The 23,030-nt window shown below is 46.4% G+C and overlaps 1 protein-coding gene across 5 annotated transcripts; it reads left to right on the forward strand.

Annotated features, from left to right (window-relative positions):
* The first annotated feature begins 2,067 nt into the window (after nt 1-2,067).
* FAM241B (family with sequence similarity 241 member B) lies at nt 2,068-10,020 on the forward strand. 5 transcript variants are annotated; one of them, XM_053311926.1, is made up of 5 exons: nt 2,068-2,244; nt 2,593-2,663; nt 3,435-3,463; nt 4,806-4,931; nt 6,820-10,020. In XM_053311926.1, exons 4-5 carry the CDS (start codon nt 4,839-4,841, stop codon nt 7,099-7,101), a joined length of 375 nt encoding a protein of 124 aa, XP_053167901.1. In that variant the 5' UTR covers nt 2,068-2,244; nt 2,593-2,663; nt 3,435-3,463; nt 4,806-4,838; the 3' UTR covers nt 7,102-10,020. The 5 variants fall into 5 exon arrangements, with proteins under 5 accessions (XP_053167901.1, XP_053167902.1, XP_053167900.1 ...); XM_053311927.1 differs by lacking the exon at nt 3,435-3,463; XM_053311925.1 differs by lacking the exons at nt 2,593-2,663; nt 3,435-3,463 and having other exon boundaries at nt 2,081-2,244.
* The last annotated feature ends 13,010 nt before the right edge of the window (nt 10,021-23,030 follow it).

Consider the following 23,030-nt stretch of genomic DNA (forward strand, 5'->3'; position numbering starts at 1 on the left):
GAGGTGTGAGTTAAAAGAGACCCCCAAGAGATGGTCTGTGTCAGTACTTTGTATTATGAACATAAATTATCAGGCTTTGGCTGAGTGGATGAGAGAAATACATGCACTGAGAAAGTTTATCATGCTTGCATGTTAATGCCTTTAATATTGCTTCTTGCACATATGTATGTGTGCACACAGACTTTAGAACTGCTTACATTGTACTGAAACCCTTTTATCAGCAATTAAAGAAAAAGTTAAAGATTTCTTACCAGAATTTGATCCAGTTTTCCTAAAGGCTTTGCTACAGAGCAGGCCTGCACAACTTATGACTCAAGGCAAATGCAGTCCATCAATTGTATAAAATGTCCTGGTTTTGTTGCCTGCCTGGGACTACGAAAATGCCTGTGGGTGTGTATGAGAGAGAGCACTTGGAAAGCCACAATACACATGACATACCCAAATAATCTGGTGGGCTTCGTGAGTGTAAGGTAAAGTGTGCCGTTGAATTGGTGTCGACTCTTGTTGACCACAGAGCCCTGTGGTTGTCTTTGGCAGAATACAGGAGGGGTTTACCATTGTCATCTCCCATGCAGAACGACATGATACCTTTCAGCATCCTATGAATCCTATATTGCTACTGCCCGATATAAGTACCAGCGGGGATTTGAACCGGCAACCACTGACTTGCTAATTAAGCAATTTTCCCGATGCACCAAGTGTAGACCTGCTTAAAAACCTGCTCTCAGGGCTACATCTCAGCCTTGGAACAGAAGAAGTAATGTCTCTGAGCATGTGCAGACAGTCCTAATGTTACCACCATGGGTTTGGCAGAAGCTCTTATAGATGGACCTAGGTTTGCCACCCCCACCCCGCCAGAGAAGCACTCTGGTTTTAACTAATCAGCCATGTCAGAAAAAGTGGCACCTACTGATGTCTATTCTATTAGTGAGCCCTTTGGTGACAGGGAGCCACCTTTAGTTATTTTTCTATGTAAACCACTTTGAGAACCTTTGGTGAAAAACAGTATATAAATATTCATAGTAGTAGTATTCTCAACTCCGCTTTTAACAGCATAGACTTTGTTTAAAAGGTGATGTTGTCAACCCTATCTGTGTCTTTCCCTCCCTACTAAGTAACCCTTGACATCCAACTCACCCAGTGATGTAATCGCAAATCCACAAGTTCAAGTGCTCTCCATGACAGCCCCCACGGCCATGGCATTGTCCACCTCAACAGCCGGAGAAGCCCAGAAGTACTGGCACTCTGGCCCTGCATATCCCGCCTCCACTACACTCCTGGACTCACCTAACGAGGATCAACGGATTTTCAGGTCAAATGGCATGGCATCAGTTTGGTTATCATGATACCTAGTCAGTTGGGGTTTCAACATTCTCAAATTAAAAATTAGGCCACACCATCTCTCAACAGTGCCAAGCAAATGGAAATCCCCACCTGTGCGTAACCATTGCTCACCACGGGTTTACATAAGGGACCTCTTCTTTAGTTCCATAGTTTTTTGTTTTAATGCAAGAAGTGTGATTGCATGGAATCGGGCGAATGAATGATTCTTGTTCTGAATACAGAGCAGAGATGGCAGGGAAGGTGCCAGAAGGCTGAAGGGAATTTTCTTTCAGTCTGTGAGGCATAACAGTAGTACTGGCTAGGGCTACCAGGTTCGACCCACTGCTGGAACTACCCCCTTAAAGCAGTGTGATTTTGCAGATAAATGAGATCATGTTAAGGAAACTCCATGCCATGAAAGACTCCACCTTCTGATTTCCACAATTCATACTTTTTAAAGACGGAGAAGCGGGCCAAGCTGGTTGGTATCCCGATTAGCATAGTAGAGGCAAGCACAGGGAAAGCAACTGCCTTGAAACTATGAAGCAGGCTGTTACCCACTTGTTGCTTCTTGAGAAAGTGCCCTCTTCTTCTGCAAGAAAAAGGCAACTGCCCTCTTTCTCCCACTCCTCCTAAGAGCAGCATCGCAACGCTCTTTGCAAATTCAGCCGCTTGCAGTTCACTTCGGCGCCGGGAGAGGCGGCTGCTCAAGTTCTGCAGAGCCTCTTGCTGGAGGAGCAAGCCGGCTTGCTTTCTCGGCTTCCGCTCCGCTCCCTCGTCTTGGCGTAACCTCCGGTGTCTGCTAATCTGGAGGAAGCCATTGGGCTTCGGATGTTGCTAGTCACAAGCAGAAGGGAGAGAGAAGGCTGACGTCAGCGGGAGCGGAGCGAGCAGAGCAGAGCAGTCGGGGAAATAAAAGTGGTGAGTGAGCGTGTTTGGGATGGATCGTGCTCCCTAATCGGAAAGGGTGGCTCGGTGAGGAAGACACGATTCGCCATCGGCCTCAAGTTATGCTATTGAGCATCTGCTCAGTGCTTCTCCCTTATCGTAAAATCGCAGTCAACTCCTATAATCAGGTTTCAGGTGTAAGGCGTTCCAGGCCAGAAGGCATGACTCCCAGGCCAGGGTGAGACTTTTCTGGCACATCTCATTTTAGATAGTAAATTCTTAGCACCGCATGGAAGCTTCCAGCAATTAACGAGATTATCTGGATACTGGTATTTATGGATTCTCTTTTGAATTACCAAAGTGCATATGCTTTCTCTTTAGGGTGCTGTACTCTTGCAAATTGGGGTGCGGGGGCCGAGGCTGAGAGATAAGGGCTTGCCTATGACCAGCTGGTGAGTTACTGCCATAAGTGAGATGTGAAGTGGACAGTGGCTTTCTGGTTTACAGCTTAGTACGTCATGCTGTATGGATCCATCTGGATCTTTTTGAAAAGGCTTGGATGTGTAGTACAGATATGGCTCTTATGCCCGTGTTTTGCTGTAGTGGGGCAGCATCTTCACTGCAGTGGAGCAGCATATGATGGCAGCGTAAGGTTTGCTTGCAGCACAGTGAACCTGGTCTTATGGGAATGTTTGCCAGGCTTCCAATCTGGTGCTTAAATTGGAATGCCAAAAGCTGTGGATCATTGGCAGCCCTGAAGCCTAGCATAAGGTGTAGAGCCATCTCAAGAATGACTCTTTTGCTTTCCCGAAGCCTCGACTGATTCCTCTTCCAAGGAATGAGAGAGAAATGGCTTTCCTCAACTTCCAGTTAGATATTAAGCTGCAGCTTTAATCTGATTGATCTATCAGCCTATTAGAAAAAAAAGCTTTCCATTGACTAAAGAGGCATCTGAGGATTGATGCAACCGCAGATTTCATAAAGCACTATTTTTAATACAGATAAATATATAAACTTCAGATGGCAGGAGAGCACCAGCTTGGGAGAGGTGTTCCCTCTTCTCACCCAGGATAGAATTCTGTTTCTAAGAAGGTGTCAGTTGCAACATAGACGCACATCTTAAAAACCAAGAGAGCGCATGTTTTTTCCTTTAAAAAAATGTTGTCTTTATTCTTACACAATTTATGCAGATTTAATTGATTTAAATCAATTAAAATTTCCAGGGTGATCTCCGTGGCAGATACAGGAAACAGTGAGTCTGCTGTTCTTCTGCTTGCTTCCTCACAAGAGAGGGTTGAAACGGTGCATATGTGTGCGCATCCAGCTTGCAGCTGAAGGCAGCTGCCAAAGGACAGCAGGCTTACCTGACCACCTTTTGTGTGTTTCTTCTGGTTATGTGTACATTTCTATATGAATTATTAGAAAGTTCTTGTGAACATTGGTTACAAGACTTTCAGACAGTTCTATCCAAATTGTTCTACCACAGCACATATAAGAAAATTGACTGTATTAAGCAGTATGGGTGGGAGAGTAACTGGCAGTGGATTCTGGAAGCATCAGGTGCACAGGGAGGTCATCATCAAAAATTGTGTCCTACCCTGGTTTCGGAGCTGTGTGGTAAGGTAGGAGGAAAAACTGGGTAGAAGTGATTGTGTGGAAGCAAGGTGGGAGGAAAAGCTACCCAGGATTCCCTTCTACCTTGCTTCCACACAATCACTTCTACCCAGGTTTTCCTTTTGTCTTGCTTCCATACAACTGAAAACTGGGAGCACAGGCAGCTCCCAAACCTGGGTAGAACACCATTTTTGATTGTGTGAATGATCTCAGTGTTTCAGCCTGATTACCAGAACCTGAGGGGTATATTCGTGAGTCAAATTTGCTGTAAGCCAGAATTCGGCTTTTTAAAAGCCAAATCTGACCATCTAGGCCTGAAGTGTGTTTTCCCTGTCCTCAGACAACAGGATAAAATAATGGAAAAAGAGACTGATATTCCTTAGTTAGCAGGACTGTGATTTGGGTGCTGCACAGAATGTGACTGCACAGATCTTCTACTGGATAGTTCCACTCTTATCAGTGAGGATGTGTGACACAGCTCCACACCCTGTGTCTGTGCCCTTTTGTGAATTTGCTATACATTTTATTTCCATATTTGTTTTCTTCTTTTGCCACTCAAACCCAGCAATGTGTATTTAATCCTTTGGAAATAAAAACACCACCACACGATGAACACTGGCAAGGCTGCTCCTTTCCTGCAACAGTGCCTTTTGATTCCATAAGCTTTTCATTCTTTTCTCTCCAACAGACGTGCAATCCCCACTTGGCATGGCGTGTGTTGTAGGATGTGCTGTTGGATCATGCCCTTTCTGTTAATGTAACTTTTAATGGTGGAGTTGGAATTCTAATCTGAATTAGCCATGGTGTGTATGGAACAAGAGAGTGACACTAGTATCCATCCTGGAGTAATGAATGCAAACTAAAAGGGTGGCATTGCTATGCCTGTTTGGAGTTGGTATGTTCCAGTTTGTCTTTCCTGTGCTTCTGTCCCCAAGGGAACAGCTAGTCTTGTTCATATCTCTTTCTCCTGCATGCTACAGGTGTGACAAGGTGGACACTGTACAGCTCCAGCGATGGTACGGATTTTGGCCAATGGAGATATTGTACAAGATGACGACCCTCGGGTGAGACAGAACAATCGGAACAGGGAAAACTCATCCCGTCCGGTGAGGGAAAATGGATACATTATATTTCACAGTTGCTTAGAATTACTGTGTGGGGTCTTTTTCAGAGCTGATTCACCCATTACACTTTTTGTGTGGCAAACACACATCATCAGCATAGAGAGCATCAACCTTAAATACTTGTATATTTCACTGGGCATGCTTGAAAAACATGCATGTGTGCAATCATCATGTGTGACGATCTACATTTGGATTTTAAACTTTTTCCCTATCCAGTAAGTGCTTTTTTATGTAGGATAAACATAATGTGTGAAGCAGCCTATAGCACATCATGCTGTATAATACATGAACCACTTCGAAAAGTTTCCTAAGGATAAGGAAGTTGGAGTTGTTAGCTCAAGTATTAAGTGGTCAGTATCATCTCATGCGGGGTGGGGGAAAGAAGCCCTAAATTCTAGTGGATCAGTCTCTTGCCACACATTGACATGTTGTGGGGTTTGGAATCATAAGTCATAAGTTTAAAAATCTTACTCTGTGTAGACTTAGGCTAGGTTCATACATGCATATTAATCACTTGGTTGCAACATCCCATGATAACTTGCATTTGGTGGCGCAGTGGTAAAACTGCCGCCCTGTAACCAGAAGGTTGCAAGTTCGATCCTGACCAGGGGCTCAAGGTTGACTCAGCCTTCCATCCTTCCGAGGTCGGTAAAATGAGTACCCAGAATGCTGGGGGGCAATATGCGAAATCATTGTAAACCGCTTAGAGAGCTTCCAGCTATAGAGAGGTATATAAATGTAAGTGCTATTGCTATTGCTATTTGGGCCATCATAGATTCAAAACTGTTGCCCTCAAAAATAATGCTGTGCAGTTGAGGTAGTTCACACATTCAGCTGTTAGTCACCCTGTGTTGTGAAATCCAGAGAGATGCATGTAGGCCGTGGGCAGGCGACTCCTGCTTATCTACAAACAGGGATGTGGTGGTGGATATAATTATTAGCCTACTTGGCTCAGAGGGATTCCATAAAGATTAGTAAAAAGATTGCAAGGAATTTTAAGCTCTTTTAAGGTTATGGTGGTGTTTAATGGAGTGATTGCAGTTCACGTATGCTTACTTTCAAGTAAGCCATTGAGTTCAGTGGAGCTTACTTAGAGGTAAGTGCATAGGACTGCAGCTTTAGTTACTAATGACATATATAATATTATCTTCTAGGTGTGTTTCAGGGAGTTTATTTAAATGCTACAGTCCCAGGTATCTGATAGATATGAGTACTGGTTGATAGGGATGTGCACAGAACTGTGGTGGGGTGGTTTGAAGGTGGTGTGGGGTCTCTCTTTAAGAGTGTGGGGAGGGTGCACTTACCTCTCCTGCCGCTTTCCCCCTGCTGGCGTTGGTTTTTTTAACAGCCCATTGGGGCAGCAGCATACCTCCCAGCCGCCCCGTTGCCCTCGTCTTCCGGATATGACTGGAAGTTGCTGACTTGCCTGCCCGTGCCGGCAAGGGCAATGGGGCGGCTGGGAGAGACGCTGCCACCCCGCTGGGCTGTTGAAAAAAACGACACCGGTGGGTGAAAAGTGGCGGGAGGGGTAAGTACACCCTCCCCCTGCTCTTAAAGGGAGACCCCCACCACCTTTGAACCGGTTCAGAGGCCCATAAAGGGCCTCCAAATCGGTTCAGTGTACATCCCTGCTGGCTGGCTGTGTTCAGGGTGCATTGTTCTATATTGCTGGTTTTCAAACTGTGTTTTCTATTGGATCCTAATCCCTTAAGTTAACTGCGTTTTAAAGGACAAGAACTAGAATTACCTCCCTGACAGTTACTACTCTTCAGATCTGCATATGACCTTACTTTTTCCTTTTGACAACTCCCTTTTTCCATGGACCATGATGCAGTTTTGTGAATTCTCCCTCTCTGGCTTTTCTCCACAGGGTTTTTTTAACACAATGACGAATGCAGGCCCTGCTCCACAACCACACTACCAGCACCAGCAGCACCAGCACAACCAGGGTGCAAGACCGGGAGAACGCTCGCCGTTTTCAGACATCAATCAACAGCTAGTGAACATGGGCTTCCCTACCTGGAACCTTGGCAACCAGGTGGTGGAGCCAGTGATGTCAATTCTACTGCTCTTCCTCCTCATGATGGTGGGCGTGCGCGGCCTTCTCTTGGTGGGCCTCATCTACATCGTTTCCCACTTAAGCCAGCGATGACAAGGACTCCTGTACAGGCCATGACTGCTGCCAACTAAGGCAGAAAGCCAGGTTTCCTTGTCAGGGGTATGAGTGTGTGATAAAAGCAGAAAGTGTGGGTCTTATGCCCCCATTTTGTGTGTGCTTGTTTATGTGTGCAGCCCCCTTGCACGAGAACCTCTGTATATAAAATGGGGAATGGCAATGAGCAACTGGCAAGCATGTAGCATCTTTCCCGAGGGCATTGTTTCACATCAGTTGTCTCCTGCTGAGACTTGAAAACCTGGCTTGGACTTAATGGTGCACGGGACTGCATCAGGCACACTAAACTAAATTTGCTCTCCTACTCAGGAAGTAGCAGCTGCAGTAGTGGTTTCAGGGTTGGGGGATGAAACTTGATTTTTCTTCTTTCTGCTAGAGGATTGAAAGGGCAGCAGCCAGGTCTCTGATCCGTAAAAGCAGAGGCAAAAGATGGAAGTTAGGTTTAAGGGGCGCTTAGGCCAAGTCATAAAAGGCAATGGCTGACGTGATGCACAGTTTATTGGAGCCAGAAGGCTCCACGTTGGGGTTGCTGTGGAGCGAGAAGGCAGCCCCAATGCTTTTCAAAAGCAGTAATGGGAGTAAATGCAATAAAGCTGCTTACATAGCTGTTGGATTGAAAAAGCATGGCTGCCTTCTGACTCTGCTGCAATCGCAACCTGGAGCCTTCTGGCTCCATTGAACTGTGCATCATGTTGGCCAATATTTTCTTATGAGTTCTGGAAGAGAGAGAGACTAGTATGCTAGTTGAGATAGCAGTGCTGAGCTGAATTGGAGCCATAGGTGGCACGTGCTGCTTTGGATATGTACATTCAGATTTATTAAAATGGGCACGTCCTTGGAGATTGTATGAAGGCAGAGAAGAGAAGAGAATGAGTATAATCTAGAGGAAGCGAAATGTACCTGTGTCTCTTCATATGTGTGGAACTTCTACCCTGATCTTAATCTTATTTATGTAGAAGCAAGTCCCATTGATTACAGTGGAATGTGCTTTCAAGAAAGTGTGCTCAGGATTCCAGTCATGTTTAAATCAACTTTTGCATGGTTCAATAGAGCCCTCAGGATGGCTTGCATCGGTGAGATATTGGAACTGGTGGAACAGCACAAAGCAATACAAATCTGCTAAAACAAATAAGTGGCGGCAGCAAAAAATATCCTTGGTATAATCTAGAAAACAATTTAAGCATTGCTTTCTACTGTTTGAATGGGATCAGGTAGCCCTCATTGACTTCCTACAGACCAATGCAAAGCAGGCTTGCCAAATCTCTCTTGGGAAGGAATCTGATAGCTTGGGTGCCAGCACTGAGAGGGCTCTGCTAGCCAACCTGACATCAGACAACACAGATGCTTGGAGCAGGGTGTTATGCCTGTGTTGATTTCATAGGGACTGTACCATCTTAACTTCCTCTGGGTTGCATCGTGTGGCTGTGATCCAGTGAGGAAAGGTCATGTACACAAGCCAGGTATCTATATTGCTGGTTGTGGAAGCAGAAGGAGTGCAGGGTAATGGTGAAGTTCTCTCTGCCGATTGGGAGCCTTCTGTGTATGTGGAGCACCGGGTTGTAGCCAGGGTTGCAGCTGCTGTCACCTGCCCCTTGCCTCTCTTGTGTTGAATGTCATAGGTAACTGTGTCAAGTTGCATATGTACTCTCATGCAGGGAAGTTGCTAGGTCATGGTTAGAAATGTTTCTTCCTTTTAGCATGGCCACAGGAGAAGAAAAATGGATTTAGGGTAGATGGAAGAATCTTGTTTTAAAATATTACATTCCTTTGTGACTGAAAATTCTCACACTAGAGATAGATTTGAACAAAGCTGCTTTGTCCATGAAATCCCCTCCCGAAGGCAACAGATCTGCAGCCTATATGGGTAGGGTGACCGGCACAGAAACATTTTCCTTTAAGCAAGATTGGATTTGAGAAGAAAGTTGGCGTCTTGATTGAAATCCAGACTTCATAATTCATAGGCAATTGCAAAAACAGGCCATCCTGGAGCCCAGAATTGAAGACTGTCTCCAAACTGAGGGAAGAGAGCTTGGAACCACATTGGGTTTGGTTCACCATTGTGGTGGCCGCAACAGGTTGGGAATGGGAGGGAGCTGCTGGGCTTGTTGCTAGGAGTGGTTTATACGGAAGTGTCGTTTGCGAGGCCTGCTGCCTCCATGTGAGAGCTGTACATGTGGTTCTTGCAGTGTATGTAGCCCCCACATGGAAGCACTGGTTCTTACCAATGGTGCTTTGTGCAAGTGCTGCAGAAAGGGGCACCTGAGGAGCTTCTTCGTGGGCTGCCTTAGGTATGGGTTTTGAGTCGTTTGACTCAAATACCCTTAATGATGTGGGTGTGTGTTGCAGTGTGGGAGTCTTATTGAATGAGCGTGCAGTGGGCATGTGTGAAGAACTTGTTGCTTCTGTTAGATAGGTGAATGAATGGAACAAGGTCTCTTTAATTGACTGCACGTTTCTGTGTAACATGGTGGGAACAGAAATAGTCCTCCTCCTCTAGCCATTGTCATCAGGCTGCAGCAGAGGGTGAGGCAAGCACCAAGGCCCCTCCATCGGCCTGAGGAGGGCCATCATCTGCCTCCCCCCTTCAACTTTTGTCTGATTTTTTTAAAAATAAAGATTGTGAGCCCTTTTAGGACAGAATTATTATTTCTAAAGAATGCTGACAGCTGTTCAGGAAGAGTGGGATATAACTGTAACTAACAAACATAACCCCAAACTGTTTCCTCTGAAAGCAAAACCATACTGCTTCCTCTGAAAGCTATCTGGAGATAGCCTCCTACTGAAACAGTGTGGAAGAATAGAATTCAAGCAAGAAAATCTATTTGTAATACCCTCCCTTAACTCTTTGTAATACTAATTGCAAACTGTTCCATAATACATAATTTTTCTCTTTCCAAACAGACTCTAGCTTCTGTTTTTAAAATGTCTGATCTTGGTCTAATAAGGAACATTCCAGACTTACGGCGGGGTGGGTGGGTGGGGGAGGGATACCTTTCTTTGTTGATCTGCTCTTTCAGATGTCTCCTGAGGGCTTAGGACAAGATGCAACATAATTAAAATCAAAACGTAACAATAAATGGGTGGAAATAAATCACACAAAATGCCTGAATGATTAAATCCTCCCTCCTGTCTATAAATCACAATAGTACTTTGACTGTGGTCACTAAATGTTAATGTTAAATAGAAAGATTTTTCTTTGCTTTTGCAGGGTGCTTTGGCTAGTATCCAAAGGAGTTGTAAGGTCCATCCATATTTTTCACCTAAAAATGCCCATTGGATTCCAAGGAGATGAGCATTGGTTCCACAGACTCCTCTTCCTGGTTCCTGCCATGCACTGCAAGCCTTTCAGTCATGGAAACAAGCAGTGTCACATTTATGGTGCTTCCCTCTTCAGACAAATGCTGAAGAGCAAATGCCTCAATCCTGGTGCTCCACACGAGTGACCTAATCCAGGCTGGGCTGCCCTAGTGTAGGTTAGGCTGCTTGTGAGAATAGCTTCAGGTAATTGTGGTTTAATCTTGATTTCAGTAGCTCCACCATCACATAGCTCTCACGCAGGGAAGGTAAGGACCCAAACAAACTACAGTACAGGTGAAACTCGGAAAATTAGAATATCGTGCAAAAGTCCATTAATTTCAGTAATGCAAATTAAAAGGTGAAACTGATATATGAGACAGACGCATTACATGCAAAGCGAGATAAGTCAAGCCTTAATTTGTTATCATTGTGATGATCATGGCGTACAGCTCATGAAAACCCCAAATCCACAATCTCAGAAAATTAGAATATTACATGGAACCAAGAAGACAAGGATTGAAGAATAGAACAATATCGGACCTCTGAAAAGTATACAGTGTACTGTGCTTGATTGGCCAGCAAACTCGCCTGACCTGACCCCATAGAGAATCTATGGGGCATTGCCAAGAGAAGGATGAGAGACATGAGACCAAACAATGCAGGATTGCTGAAGGCCGCTAATGAAGCATCCTGGTCTTCCATAATACCTCATCAGTGCCACAGGCTGATAGCATCCATGCCACGCCGCATTGAGGCAGTAATTGCTGCAAAAGGGGCCCAAACCAAGTACTGAATACATATGCATGCTTATACTTTTCAGAGGTCTGATATTGTTCTATTCTGCAATCCTTGTCTTCTTGGTTCCATGTAATATTCTAATTTTCTGAGATTGTGGATTTGGGGTTTTCATGAGCTGTACGCCATGATCATCACAATTATAACAAATTAAGGCTTGACTTATCTCGCTTTGCATGTAATGCGTCTGTCTCATATATCAGTTTCACCTTTTAATTTGCATTACTGAAATTAATGGACTTTTGCACGATATTCTAATTTTCCGAATTTCACCTGTATCGCAAAACAAACCCAGATCTGGCTATTTTCTATGGAGCCAATCCGGGTTTGTCAAATAAACCTTAGTTCTTATGTCTCAATTCACCCTTCAGCCGTACCACATTTCTTGTTAATTAAAATATTTGTACCCCACACTTTTCATTCTGAAGAATCAAGGTGACAACACGAAATTAAAACTACTGTAAACAGTAAAAGTCAAAGGCAGAAAAGACATCAGCATGAGATGGAGCAGCATCGGCATGACATTGTTGTATCAGGTGCTTCTGCATGGTTCACTATGCCTTGAAGAGGCCAGTTTGAAACATGTATGGGTTGGTGAAATGTCAAGCCTATCCATGCTCATGAGCCGATTAAGGGCTGAGCTTGTGGAGCTTGGCTACAGCAGCTTGTAGGGTCTCTGGTATGTATTGTCAAGTCAGCCCTGCTGTGCCCGAGACTGGTGAAAAGCAGGTCCATGGTGAAAGGTGGTGTAATAACTGGTGGCTTCCTTAGTGTGTTGTCTCATAGCTTTTATTTACTTCTGTGTATGGTTTTCTGTAATGAAAACCCTGCCAGAGCTGGGTCTTTGGTGCTGGGGGCCCCCCGTTGTGAGTCTGAGTGACAGAACTAATCCTGTTAGCAACTTGTTCCTGTGTTTGCCCTGGAGGTGATGCTCCCTGTAATAAAAGAACAATGGGTGTGAGCACAAGTGGGGTGGGAATGCCTCTGCTTGTGGGTGTGTTAATCTCCAGGCCTAATCGCCTAAATAGCCATGTTCCTGTGGCAGGTTAAATCCGAAGTACATCTGCATGAACTGAGGGCCAACACACACTTTATGCAACTCAGGCTTTGCCACGTCTACAGTGGTGCTCAGAATGGTAGCCCCTGACAGTGGACTCCTCTGCGTCTGGCAGGTGTTGGGTCAAGCTCCACACCTTGAATGACCTGCTGCCACATTCCTTTGACATAGGGATGTTTCTTTTTCACACCCATCTTAAAAGATTCATGCTGATGCTGCTCCATCTTATGCTCCATCTTTAAGCATCTGTGATTAGCACCAGTGAAGGGGCTAGATTTTCTCCTGGGGCTGCCCGGTGATCATCCTTATATCCAAGTAATATGGAAGCACATGCTTGTGAACACAGGAGGATAAAAGTGGACACACACTGCGTCACAGTTGGCCATATGGGCCCCTGTCTTGTGTCGGCTGTGTGTTTACAGGCATGCATTTCTTCTTCATGCCTTACAGTTTATTGCTAATTTAAATGCCTGGTATATACACGTCGTCTAATATCCCTGCTGCATAGGTTGATTTGGGCCTGAGCTTAAAGACAAGGAACTTTAAGTGTTGTTTTCTGTGTCAAGCTACACTGTGGGGAAAGGGCTTTCCTGTTGCCCCTGTCTTGTAGCTGTCATGTTTAAAGTCATTTCTAGCCTACTTTCCAGTAGAGATGTGCACAAACAGGTTCAGAGGCCCTTTTATGGCCTTGAACGTTGCCCAGCTTGAGGGTTTGGCAGGGGTGGCGGCGGCAGCGGTGGCTTTACGGGAGGGGGAGGAAGCATTACCCTCACCCCCGCCGCCATGTTTCCCCCATTGGTGCATGTCTTGCTATAAGCCTGTCAGGGCAGCAGCATACCTCCCTTCTGCCCTGCTCCGATGTTATCTGGAAGTAGCAGCTGCGACAGCTGTAGGGACACCTCAACAGCAAAGATTGTGGTGATGTCATCCACTCAAATTCAAGATGGCGGACATGAGAACTTTTGAGGTGCAAGTGCACTAACTTGTGGACAGTCTAACTGATTTGAACCAAATTTGCTACAGCTGAATGGACACACAGGGATGCCCCAATGGTGTAATTTGTGATGTCACCCACCCCAGTCGAAGATGGTGGGTACATAAATTTTTGAGGTGCGAGTGCACTAACTTGAGAACTGTCTAACCGATTTGAACCAAATTTGGAACAGCTATAGTGAGTGACACACAGCGACACCTCAATGGTGCAGTTTGTAATGATGACATCCACCCCAATCCAAGATGGTGGACACATGAACATTTGAGGTGTAAGAGATCTAACTTGTGGACCTCGATTTGCACCAAATTTAGTCAAGTTATAGAGACAGTGGAAGGAAAGTCGGCTGATTAATTCTTACTAGAACAACTTGTTAGTGGTTCATTTTGCTTTAAATGGCCTTGATGTTGGAAAGGCAATATGGAAACTTAAACATAAATGACTGCTTTCATTCATCTTGCTGCAACCCTATGTAGTAGAACAACCTTAATGGGGTGATTTGCATCAGAGGAGGGGTGGAGATACTTTACCCTTCCTGTGCCAGTCACATTTCCCCTGAAATCCCCTCCAGCTGATTTTACTCCCAGTTGGGTTCTAGAATAATGCTTTTTCTGATGCAAATAACCCCACAGGAGGGTGCTTTATAATGGGCTGTGATACACTTGGCTGTGGTGTAATGTATAGTTTACTCCTCACTTTCAACAAGCCAATGGGGCCATTCACACGACTAGGTGAGGTGGTGGTGGTTTAACTTGCCTTTCTCCCCAGACAAGCACTTGAATGTTTCTGGGAGCACAGATTACATTCCCAGGAGCCGGGATGCTCCAGATATCCCACAATGCACCATGTGACATGTGTGGTGCATTGGGGGATTCCCTAGGAGACAGGCACTCTAGGCACCCGTCTCAGTGTCTGCTGGGGCATTAGAGGGGGCTGTACCCAGGTTCACTTTTAAAACAAATGCAGGTACAGTCATTCACATAAAAACATGCACATGTGTACAGATATCTGTACACTTGTACAACATAATGTCTGAATAGGACTATCTCTTGTACTTGATGGAGAACATAGAGAATGGGGCCTTTGGGTGGCTGTGTACAAACGCAGCCCTCGAGGATGTGGTTCCCAGCTCAGGGTCCCTGAGGTCTTGATCTGAGCTGGAAACTGGAGCCCTGAAAACGGAGGTACTGTTTTGCTAGCACAGCAGAGGCAGGAAGTCAGGTTAGAGGCTCATATTCTCTGCCAATCACAGAGCACTCCCTATTCCATTCTGAGGCCTGAGCTCAGCTAGTCCACACTGGTTGGCTGGGTCTTAGCTTCAGACCACGATGATCCCAGGTCAGTTCTCCAAATGTCTGGCATTCCCATTTGCAGCCATGCTTAGGACGGGGCCTTAAACATTCTAGGGACCACATATTTCTTTGGGCTAATCCATGGATGTGGGCAACAAGGTTCTCTGGAATGGAGCTGGGGGGAGGGAGTGGTGCTGGATGAGCCACATAGGGGTATTGTCAAGGGTGCCTTTGGCTGCAGCTGCTTGCTGCAGTATGAATAGTTTCACAGCTCACCGAAGACTGAATTTAATTCGAGTTGAATGGGCACCTCCCTCGATTGAGATGACATTTTCATTGCAAACTAACAAGGGGAGAAATCCAATTACATCACAAAGGGGCTCCCTAATAGGCCATTCAGGCCTCTGTGTGTGTGGTGGGACACTCTCTCACAAAAAAATAATTTAAAAAAATCAAATCTGCTGCAGAGGGTAGCCTCGCAGGCCATCCATCAGCCACACAAAGCAAGGCCTTGGGAGGGAGGGAAACACTCAGCCCAGCTTTGTATGCCCTGGACCAAAAGAGAGCATCATTTGAAAAGTTCAAGAGATGCAGAGAGAGGGAGTGAACAGCTCTCTGCCGAGATGGGGCTTAAAGTGTCACTTCCAACCGGCCGGTTTGTATATGCTTCCATAAGTGTGTGTTTATACTTGAGCCCCTATATTGGTTAAACATGGCTTTGTGAGTCCTAAAGTGTTGGGTTTGGGAAGCAGGGTGTGAGAGGCTTTCAGGGTGTTTTCACAGGTGATGCAAAGGATGTATTTTTTGCTCTGTGTATGAGTGAGAGAAACTTAGAAATATCATTGGTGCAGTGTGTAACAGGAAATATTTCTAATTCCAATGATAATTCCTACCAATGTGGTCATTAAAGGGCAGGGCCAGACGCGTGGAGAATGTCTGCTGTGTGTTTCCTCTTCTTTCTCACTCACTTCCCTGGGCAGCGCCACCTAAGATAGTATATACAAACATATCAAGCCGCCTCATACTGAGTCAAACCATCGGTACATTTACCTCCGTACACTCTGCTTTGACTGGCCGCAGCTTCCCAGGATTTCAGACAGGAGTCTTTCCCAAACTAAAGCAGGTGCTCTGTCATTGAGCGAAACCGCATCCCCATCATAGTGCAACGTCATATTTGATGTGACAATGTCACCCTGTTCACGTTGTGTTCAACTCTCATGCAAGCTGTGTACAGTCTACACAGGCACATGTTATGTTGAATGCAGGTGTAAAGCAGCACACTTTCTATCTGTATCCTGCATGTGAGGGGCCTGTAGCCAGGTTCGCTTTTAAAATGAATGCAGATACAGCCATTCGCACAAAAACATGTATGTGTGTACAGACATCTGGACACAAATACAGCATAATGTCTGAATAGTGCTGACATTATTAGTCCAATTCAGACGTTTTAAATAAGGGGGCTGTACTCCATACGTCCTCCAAAAATGCGCCAGAAGTCTAGGCTGGCAGGTCAGTCATGCATACAGACTTCATCAAAAGTGTGTGGATGGCAGGCAATTCTACGATTGGCAGGGTCAGGTCTGGAAATATTTAAATTGAAGGGTGGCATATAAATGATTAAAATTAAATAAAGGGCGCTGTTCCAGGTTCAGGGAAAGATTCCTGCATGAGACCTTGGAGGAGCCGCTGCCAATCAGTGTAGATAATGCTGAGCAAGATAGACAACAGTCTGACTTGGTATAAGGCAGCTCCCTATATTCCTAAGTGTGTTGAGGACTGCAGCCTCTGGCTGACATAAGGAAAATTCCTCAAAGTAGTCCTATTGGAACAAAGGACAAGTTAGGTCTAATTTATTTTTAATAAATGGGACTATTTTGAGGAATTTCCCTCCTCATGTCAGGCTCTGTCTCTTAGAACCATATTGCTTAAGTCATGGCTGGATGCTGTGTACAGCTGACACAAATTTGGTGGGGGCGGAGGGACTTTCTCAAGCAAGCTCTGCTTGCAAAACTTCAAGTTCCTATTATCTTGGATTCCCTTCCTCCCCACCTCCAGACTATCTGTTACAGATGCCATTGCATTTTTTTAAAGTTTATTTTTCCAAATATGTAAAAACATCAAATTGGACAAACCACTTCATGTTATTGTCATATAAGTTATCCACAGGACCAAAGGCATTAAAAAAAAAGAAAAGAAAAAGTATCCCCTGAAGGTAACTTTCAAAAGCAAAACTTTAAAGTCTTGCAACATTTAAAAAAATGAATTCTGAGATGTTGAACATGTGTGAAAAGTTGTTTCAGCTTTATTATAGTCCCTTAAAAACTTCGTTCCCCTTTTCTTTCATCCTTCCCAGCTTTTATGCTATTTCCGGCCACTTTTTTATTCTATACCTGGCCACTGCGTTACCCTTCCTTTCCCTCACTTCTCCTCCTTTTTCACTTTCTGTGATCCCGGCAATAAATCTCAAATATTTACACTATTTTCCTAACGACAGTTATAAGATTTCCTGTGCTGCTGTCGTTACTATGATTGACATTTAAAGGGCTGGATGTAAACGGAGAGATGGGAAGGCTGATGTCTGCATAAAGGCCTCTGCTGAAACACCTGCTACCTTCTTTGTTTGCAGGTAATGAAATATTTTAGGTGCATCTCAAAAGGAATTGGATTAAAATGTGCTCCAGTCTGCAGCCTCTCTGTGTGCATCCTATTTATTTAAGACATCAATAAAATGTAGATGTTATTTACATAATACTTTCTCATGTTGATAGGATTGTCCTCACAGCACCCCTGTGAGGTGAGGCATTTTTGTTTCCATTTTACATATGGGAAACAGAGATTGGGAGAGAGTGGGTGGCATTGGGTCCATGGCTGAGATGAGGGTGAGCCCCAGTTTCCAGGCCATGCAAATAGTGCCCACACATGTGTGGATGCCGTGTGTGTGTGCCTGCACTGCATGGGGGTACTTGGGATGCATGCTGCCCCAACAGGAAGCTGTATGGGGTGGCAGAGAGCAGGTAAGGACCTGCTTTCCTCGTTCTTAAAGCTCCTGCTCCCAAATAGTGTCTGAGCTGCAGTTCAAATCGTGGTTAATACACACCCCTACTCTTGAGTACTTGCAACATGCATAGTCTCGGTTGCTGCAATCAAGGCCATCTCAATGGGTTATCCCCCTCCTGTGCTCCAAGGCAGGACTATGCTAATTAGCTGAAAGACAGAAGTCTCTAGAGCAGGGATTCTCAACATGTGGGTCCCCAGATGTAATTGGACTTCAGCTCCCATAATTCCCAACCAAAGGCCGCTGGGGCTGGGGATTATGGGAGTTGAAGTCCAATTACATCTGGGGACCCACACGTTGAGAAACCCTGCTCTAGAGCCTGAGGGGGATGACCCCACCCAGTTCTTATAGTCTTGCGTTGCTCCAGGCAGACTTTCTCTTCTCTCCAATCTTCCCCTGAATTTGTTTGTCTTTTACTCTGCTTTGTTCCCTCAATCCTCTCTCCTCTTCCCCTCTCCTCCTACTTCTCTAACTGTATGGAGCGCGCAGGAAGGCCTATCATGTGTCTGTTCCTGCGAGGAGAACGAAGAGTGTGTTCCCCAGGGACACGAGAAGGCCCGGATCTCCACCACCAGTTGCGTCCTTGCCGGCTTCCACAGAGCCGTCTGGCAGGACGCAGGATGAGGTCGCAGCCAGTCTCCTGCCCTCGGGCTGTGAGTCTGTGCATGAGGCGAGAAAAGGCAGGCAGAGGCTTCAGAGCCCTTCTTCCTGCTGGAGAGCCAAATCAATCTCCCGGCTAATCCACCCACAAACTCAGGTGGAGTCCTGAGGGAAGTGGGTGTGAAGGAGGCGGCAAAGCGGCAGCAACTCTGTGGAGACAAAATGCCTGCAATAAAAAGCCCGCCAAAAACCGACAGCGCTGGGAGGAATAAAACAACCCACTGAGGAAACCAGACAAAGCAAGCATGGTGAGCTCTTTCCATGGGGCGGGCAGCTCAAAGGTGGCCCCCCCCAGCTAGCCTACCAGCTTGCCTAATTAAGCCTTTAAAAAAAAAAAGTCCTTGATTCTCCGTTCCTCTGAATCCCCCCTTTCTGCCCCCCCCCGTTCCCTCCCTCCTGGCTCTTCAGGCTTATCTTCAAGATATCAGCCAAAGCAGCAGGGATCCTCCGAGGAGGAACAAAAAGGGGCAGGAATGCCACAGGCACTCCTGCAGGAGGCAGCCCGGAGAGTCTCCCCCCCCCTCCCCTGCCTCCCTCCTCTCCGAGAGATTGGTGGTTCTTCCTCCACGGACTTTGGGGCACAGCAACTCCAAAGGAAGCTTCTCTCCAGGTTTGGGGCCCGTTCATCACCTGCCCATTCACCTCTGCAGCCCTTGCCTCAGCCCAATCGACCGCCCCTTCTGGTACATGACCATTGTCTCCATAAGGCAGCCGTGGACCCAGGCCGGCAGCAAACAAATGGCTGGAGGTCCAGCGGGAAGAAGTACAGCCTCCAGCAGCTCAAGTAATTGGTGGGGAGCGGATGGGAACAGCGGCAACTACTAACTCCAAAGGAGCTCTCTTCCTAGCAGCGAGGCAAAGCGCCTGGGCCTAGCCCAGGAGTGCTGCGACCAACCATGCGGGGAGCAGGGGAGCTGTTCCTGACACTGCAGCCTCAGCTTGGAGAGCCCACCAAAACTGGTGAGCGTGTGGTGTGGTGGTTAGATTGCTGGACTCGGACTGGGGAGACCCGAGTTTGAATCCCCATTCAGCCATGAGACTTGCAGGGTGACTCTGGGCCAGTCACTTCTCTCTCAGCTTGGCCTGCTTCACAGGGTTGTTGTGAGGAGAAACTCAAGTATTTAGTACACGGCTCTGGGCTCCTTGGAGGAAGAGTGGGTTGAAAATAAATAAATAAATAAATAAATAAATAAGATCAAGGCCAGCAAGCATCTCCCTTTTGGAGTTTTAAACCCTTGCCACAAGAGCTGTTGCACTAAGCTCGGGTGGCTGGCTTATAGGCAGCTCGTCCTAGCAAACCTGGGAGGGCCCTTCCTGCACCTTCGCCAAAGAGCCCATTTTGTGAGGGTGCAATAATGCATGGCCCTCTAGGGGTCATATTGACAAATACCCTTTCCCTTCCTTGGAACCTCCAGGGTGTAAAGGGCAAATGGAGGGAGGAAAAATGCTCCTCTGGTCAACTATATGGCACCCCAAATTTTCTGCAGAAGTTTCCTCCCTTAGAGGCGGAGTCACAGCCTTATAACCATGTCCATGACACTGCTGCTACCATGATATGTGTTTACGCCACACTTGTATGGCACTAACAAATTCATTACATTACAGGCCTCTATGACCAGAAAATCTGGTTACATTGAGGCGAGCGAGGGTGCTTTCATTTGCGGAGCAGGATCAACCCTGCATGCATTTGAATGGGAGACCACAGTATTATTGATTGTTTTATTATTTATTTGTTGCATTTCCATACCACCCCTTCCAGGGCTCTGGGTGGTGCACAACAAGGTCTGTGACTGTCGCTTCTGTAACAGCACAGGAACAGCCATGCTAGATCAGGCCCATGGCCAATCTAGTCCAGCTCCTCTTCACTAAAGGACATAATTAATTTTTTGTTCAAATGAACTTCCAGGGACACTAATATTTTCCCTCACAAGAGGGTTCTATCTGCAAAGGATGCAACCCGTACTTCTGAGGAGAATGACCTTTCAGGTCAGTGCCAATGGTTCATTCTATGTCTCCAGTCTGGTAGAACATAAAATTAAGTTTCCAGGAGAGCCCCACCCTCAAACAGCCCTGCTGGATCAGGCCTAGCGCCCAGCTAGTCCAGCATCCTGTTTTCTCGCAGTGGCCCACCGGATGCCACTGGAGGCTGCGGGCAGAGGTTGTGGGCATGCCGTCTCTCCTGCTGTTGCTCCCCTGCAGCTGGTACTCAGGGGCCTCAATGTCCTTTTCATTTACACTACTGGGGTGGTTCTCTTACCACTAGGTATGCCCTCTTCCGGTGAGATAACTTACTTCAGCGAGGTGCTTATTTACATATCTTACTAAAGACAGGCGTCTAGCCGGAGGTCTCATGCCCTCTCATGAGACATAGGATCCTCCGGTGTACTTCTACTCTACCTTTAACATACCATTATTGGGGAACATGTTCATACTATCTTCGCTGCTCTCATGCATCTAATTTGAACCTTAATAAGGCCTCTGACCACAGGCACTGATAGCCTTGCCTCTTCCGATTCTCCCCTTCCAAGGCCCCACCCTAGCCTCATAGGGTGGCTGCATGGAGCCTAGAGTCATACCCCCTTAGGAGGCTGATTCCTTCACCCTCCTGGCTCTGGATCTCTGGGGTAGTATTGAGGCAGTTCAGAGAGACCACCTGGCTAGATGCTACCTATCAGCGAAGTCCCTAAGGATAGCCCCATCTACCTCCGGTTAGCGGGCGAGGAAGTTCACATCAACAGCCCTTCCGGCCCTGTTCACCCTTCTGGATGTCCCACAATTAATATACAATGTGAACACTGCCAAATTAACAATGACACAGCAGTGGACAGCCTCCTCCAATCATGGGAGGACTACAAGTCCACAGTCCCACCCAGGCTTCCCACCTGGGTCAAACGCTGGCATGCAAGTGTAGCTGCCACTTCCAACAGAGGAAGGCCTCAGTCATGTCAGCATCTCCAGTCACAGGTATGAGGGCACACCCCTGAGAGTAGTATACCTCATGTCCAAACACAAAATTGGTGAAAGGGGGGACACATCGTATTACCCCTAACACAAAATATACTTTGCCTCAGATCTCCACTCCCTGGCTCAACAATCCCATATGAGGTAGCAGCCAAGACGGCCATACTAAGCTATAGTGACATACCTCCTACCCAGTACAACATAGTCCACATGGGCTCTCACAAATAAGCCATCGTCCAGCCACTCGGCAACATGAGTCCTAGACCTTTGAGATCTGCCTCCTATGTAGCGAGGGATGTGCAGCCAGGTCCGGTGCACTGCCTAGTAGTAACCAGGGCCACATTGGCCCATTTCCATCTTAGATACCTTCTCCAGGGTCATGTAACAGCCATGGTTCCTAGGGGAGCTCATCTCCAGCACCCAAGACATATCAAGACTCCCTACAGGCAGTAAGGATATGGCTCACTGTTTTAATTTATAGTGGGTCCCCCATTACAGGTAGTGACATGGCAAGCACCAACTATACAGTTTACTTATTCCTTCTTGATTTAGCCTATTAACAGTCACTCTCCATACAAACCGTCTTAGCCATGAGATGATGGCACGGGGCAATGCCTCGATCGATATCACTGTTTTCGTGACTACTGCTATTCCCATCATGGGATATATTACCACAGGCTCATAGCCTCTCACAGGCTTATAACCTCTGGACTCTCTCCAGCTATCTTAACATTCTTGCCTAACTGTTCTTCCTGGGTGGAACTCTCTCCTCCCACCACCACCACCACCACCACCACCACCAGCTAGGATTATTATTATTATTATTATTTTACATTTATATCCCGCTCCAGGGCCATATAGTTGGATGACCACACCCAACTAATCCTAGAGAGTTGTTGTACTGCTTGCAGCCTAGCCTAAGGCAGGCAGAGTGTCATCATTCCTGAGGGGTGTTATCTGCCAACTTCTCCCTCAGTACATCAGCTGGGCACCTGTCCAGTTCCCTACCTGGGCATGAGATTTACCGGGCAGATGATCATAGGTTAGCAGGGTCCCTAACACAGTGGAACCCTCACCGTTGGCCTTACAGAGGAACCTAGGATATTCGTCCGACTTTGACTTTTCTCTTGACGTCCTAAAGACCAAGGTCCATCCACAACCAAAACTCTCTCAGGTGTAACTATGGTACAACTTGGACCTATATCAGCGGCTCAGTCTCATTCCATAAAACTGACTGTCTGTCCGTTTCCTTCTACCAGGATCTATAGGTGAGGCAGTGACTTCTTCAACTATTGCCAGATGGATTACCGCGTGTATTGTTCTGGCGCACAAAACATTCGGCCTCCCTTATATATCACAGCCCACTCAACGAGGGTGGCAGCAGCCTCAGCTGCCTTTTTTCACCCAATGCACCAGTCCAAGAAACCTGTAGGGCTGCAACCTGGAATAATCCGTCTACGTTCATGCAGCATTTTAAAGTGGACATTATGCCTCCGCCTAGGTGGCTTTTGGTAGACGAGTTCTGCGAGGGCGCTTCTACAGGAGCGGCCAAGAGCGTATCCCTCCCTGGCGACGTACAGGCTTTGGTATGTTCCATCGAGATGGCCTTGATTGCAGCAACCGAGAACAGAGCATTGGTTAACTTACCGTGAAGGCTTCTTCTGGTTGCTGCAGTCAAGGCCATCTCGGCCCTCCCGGCTAGCCGCTCTTGGGTTGCTCCTGATGGTGGGGTGTTGCTGTTTTTGTTTTACTCGTTTAGTACGAGTGCTGGAATTAGATCACTCTTCCAGCTGGCAAGGG

The sequence above is a fragment of the Hemicordylus capensis genome, chromosome 3, assembly GCF_027244095.1.
Source record: "Hemicordylus capensis ecotype Gifberg chromosome 3, rHemCap1.1.pri, whole genome shotgun sequence".
Classification (NCBI taxonomy): domain Eukaryota; kingdom Metazoa; phylum Chordata; class Lepidosauria; order Squamata; family Cordylidae; genus Hemicordylus; species Hemicordylus capensis.

What these genes read in the sequence shown, in the direction of transcription:
- FAM241B (XM_053311926.1), top strand. Translation starts at nt 4,839, where the DNA reads ATGGTACGGATTTTGGCCAATGGAGATATTGTACAAGATGACGACCCT. An exon ending in GGGAAAACTCATCCCGTCCG is followed by an intron (nt 4,932 to 6,819) that starts GTGAGGGAAAAT and finishes TTTTCTCCACAG; the next exon opens with GGTTTTTTTAACACAATGAC.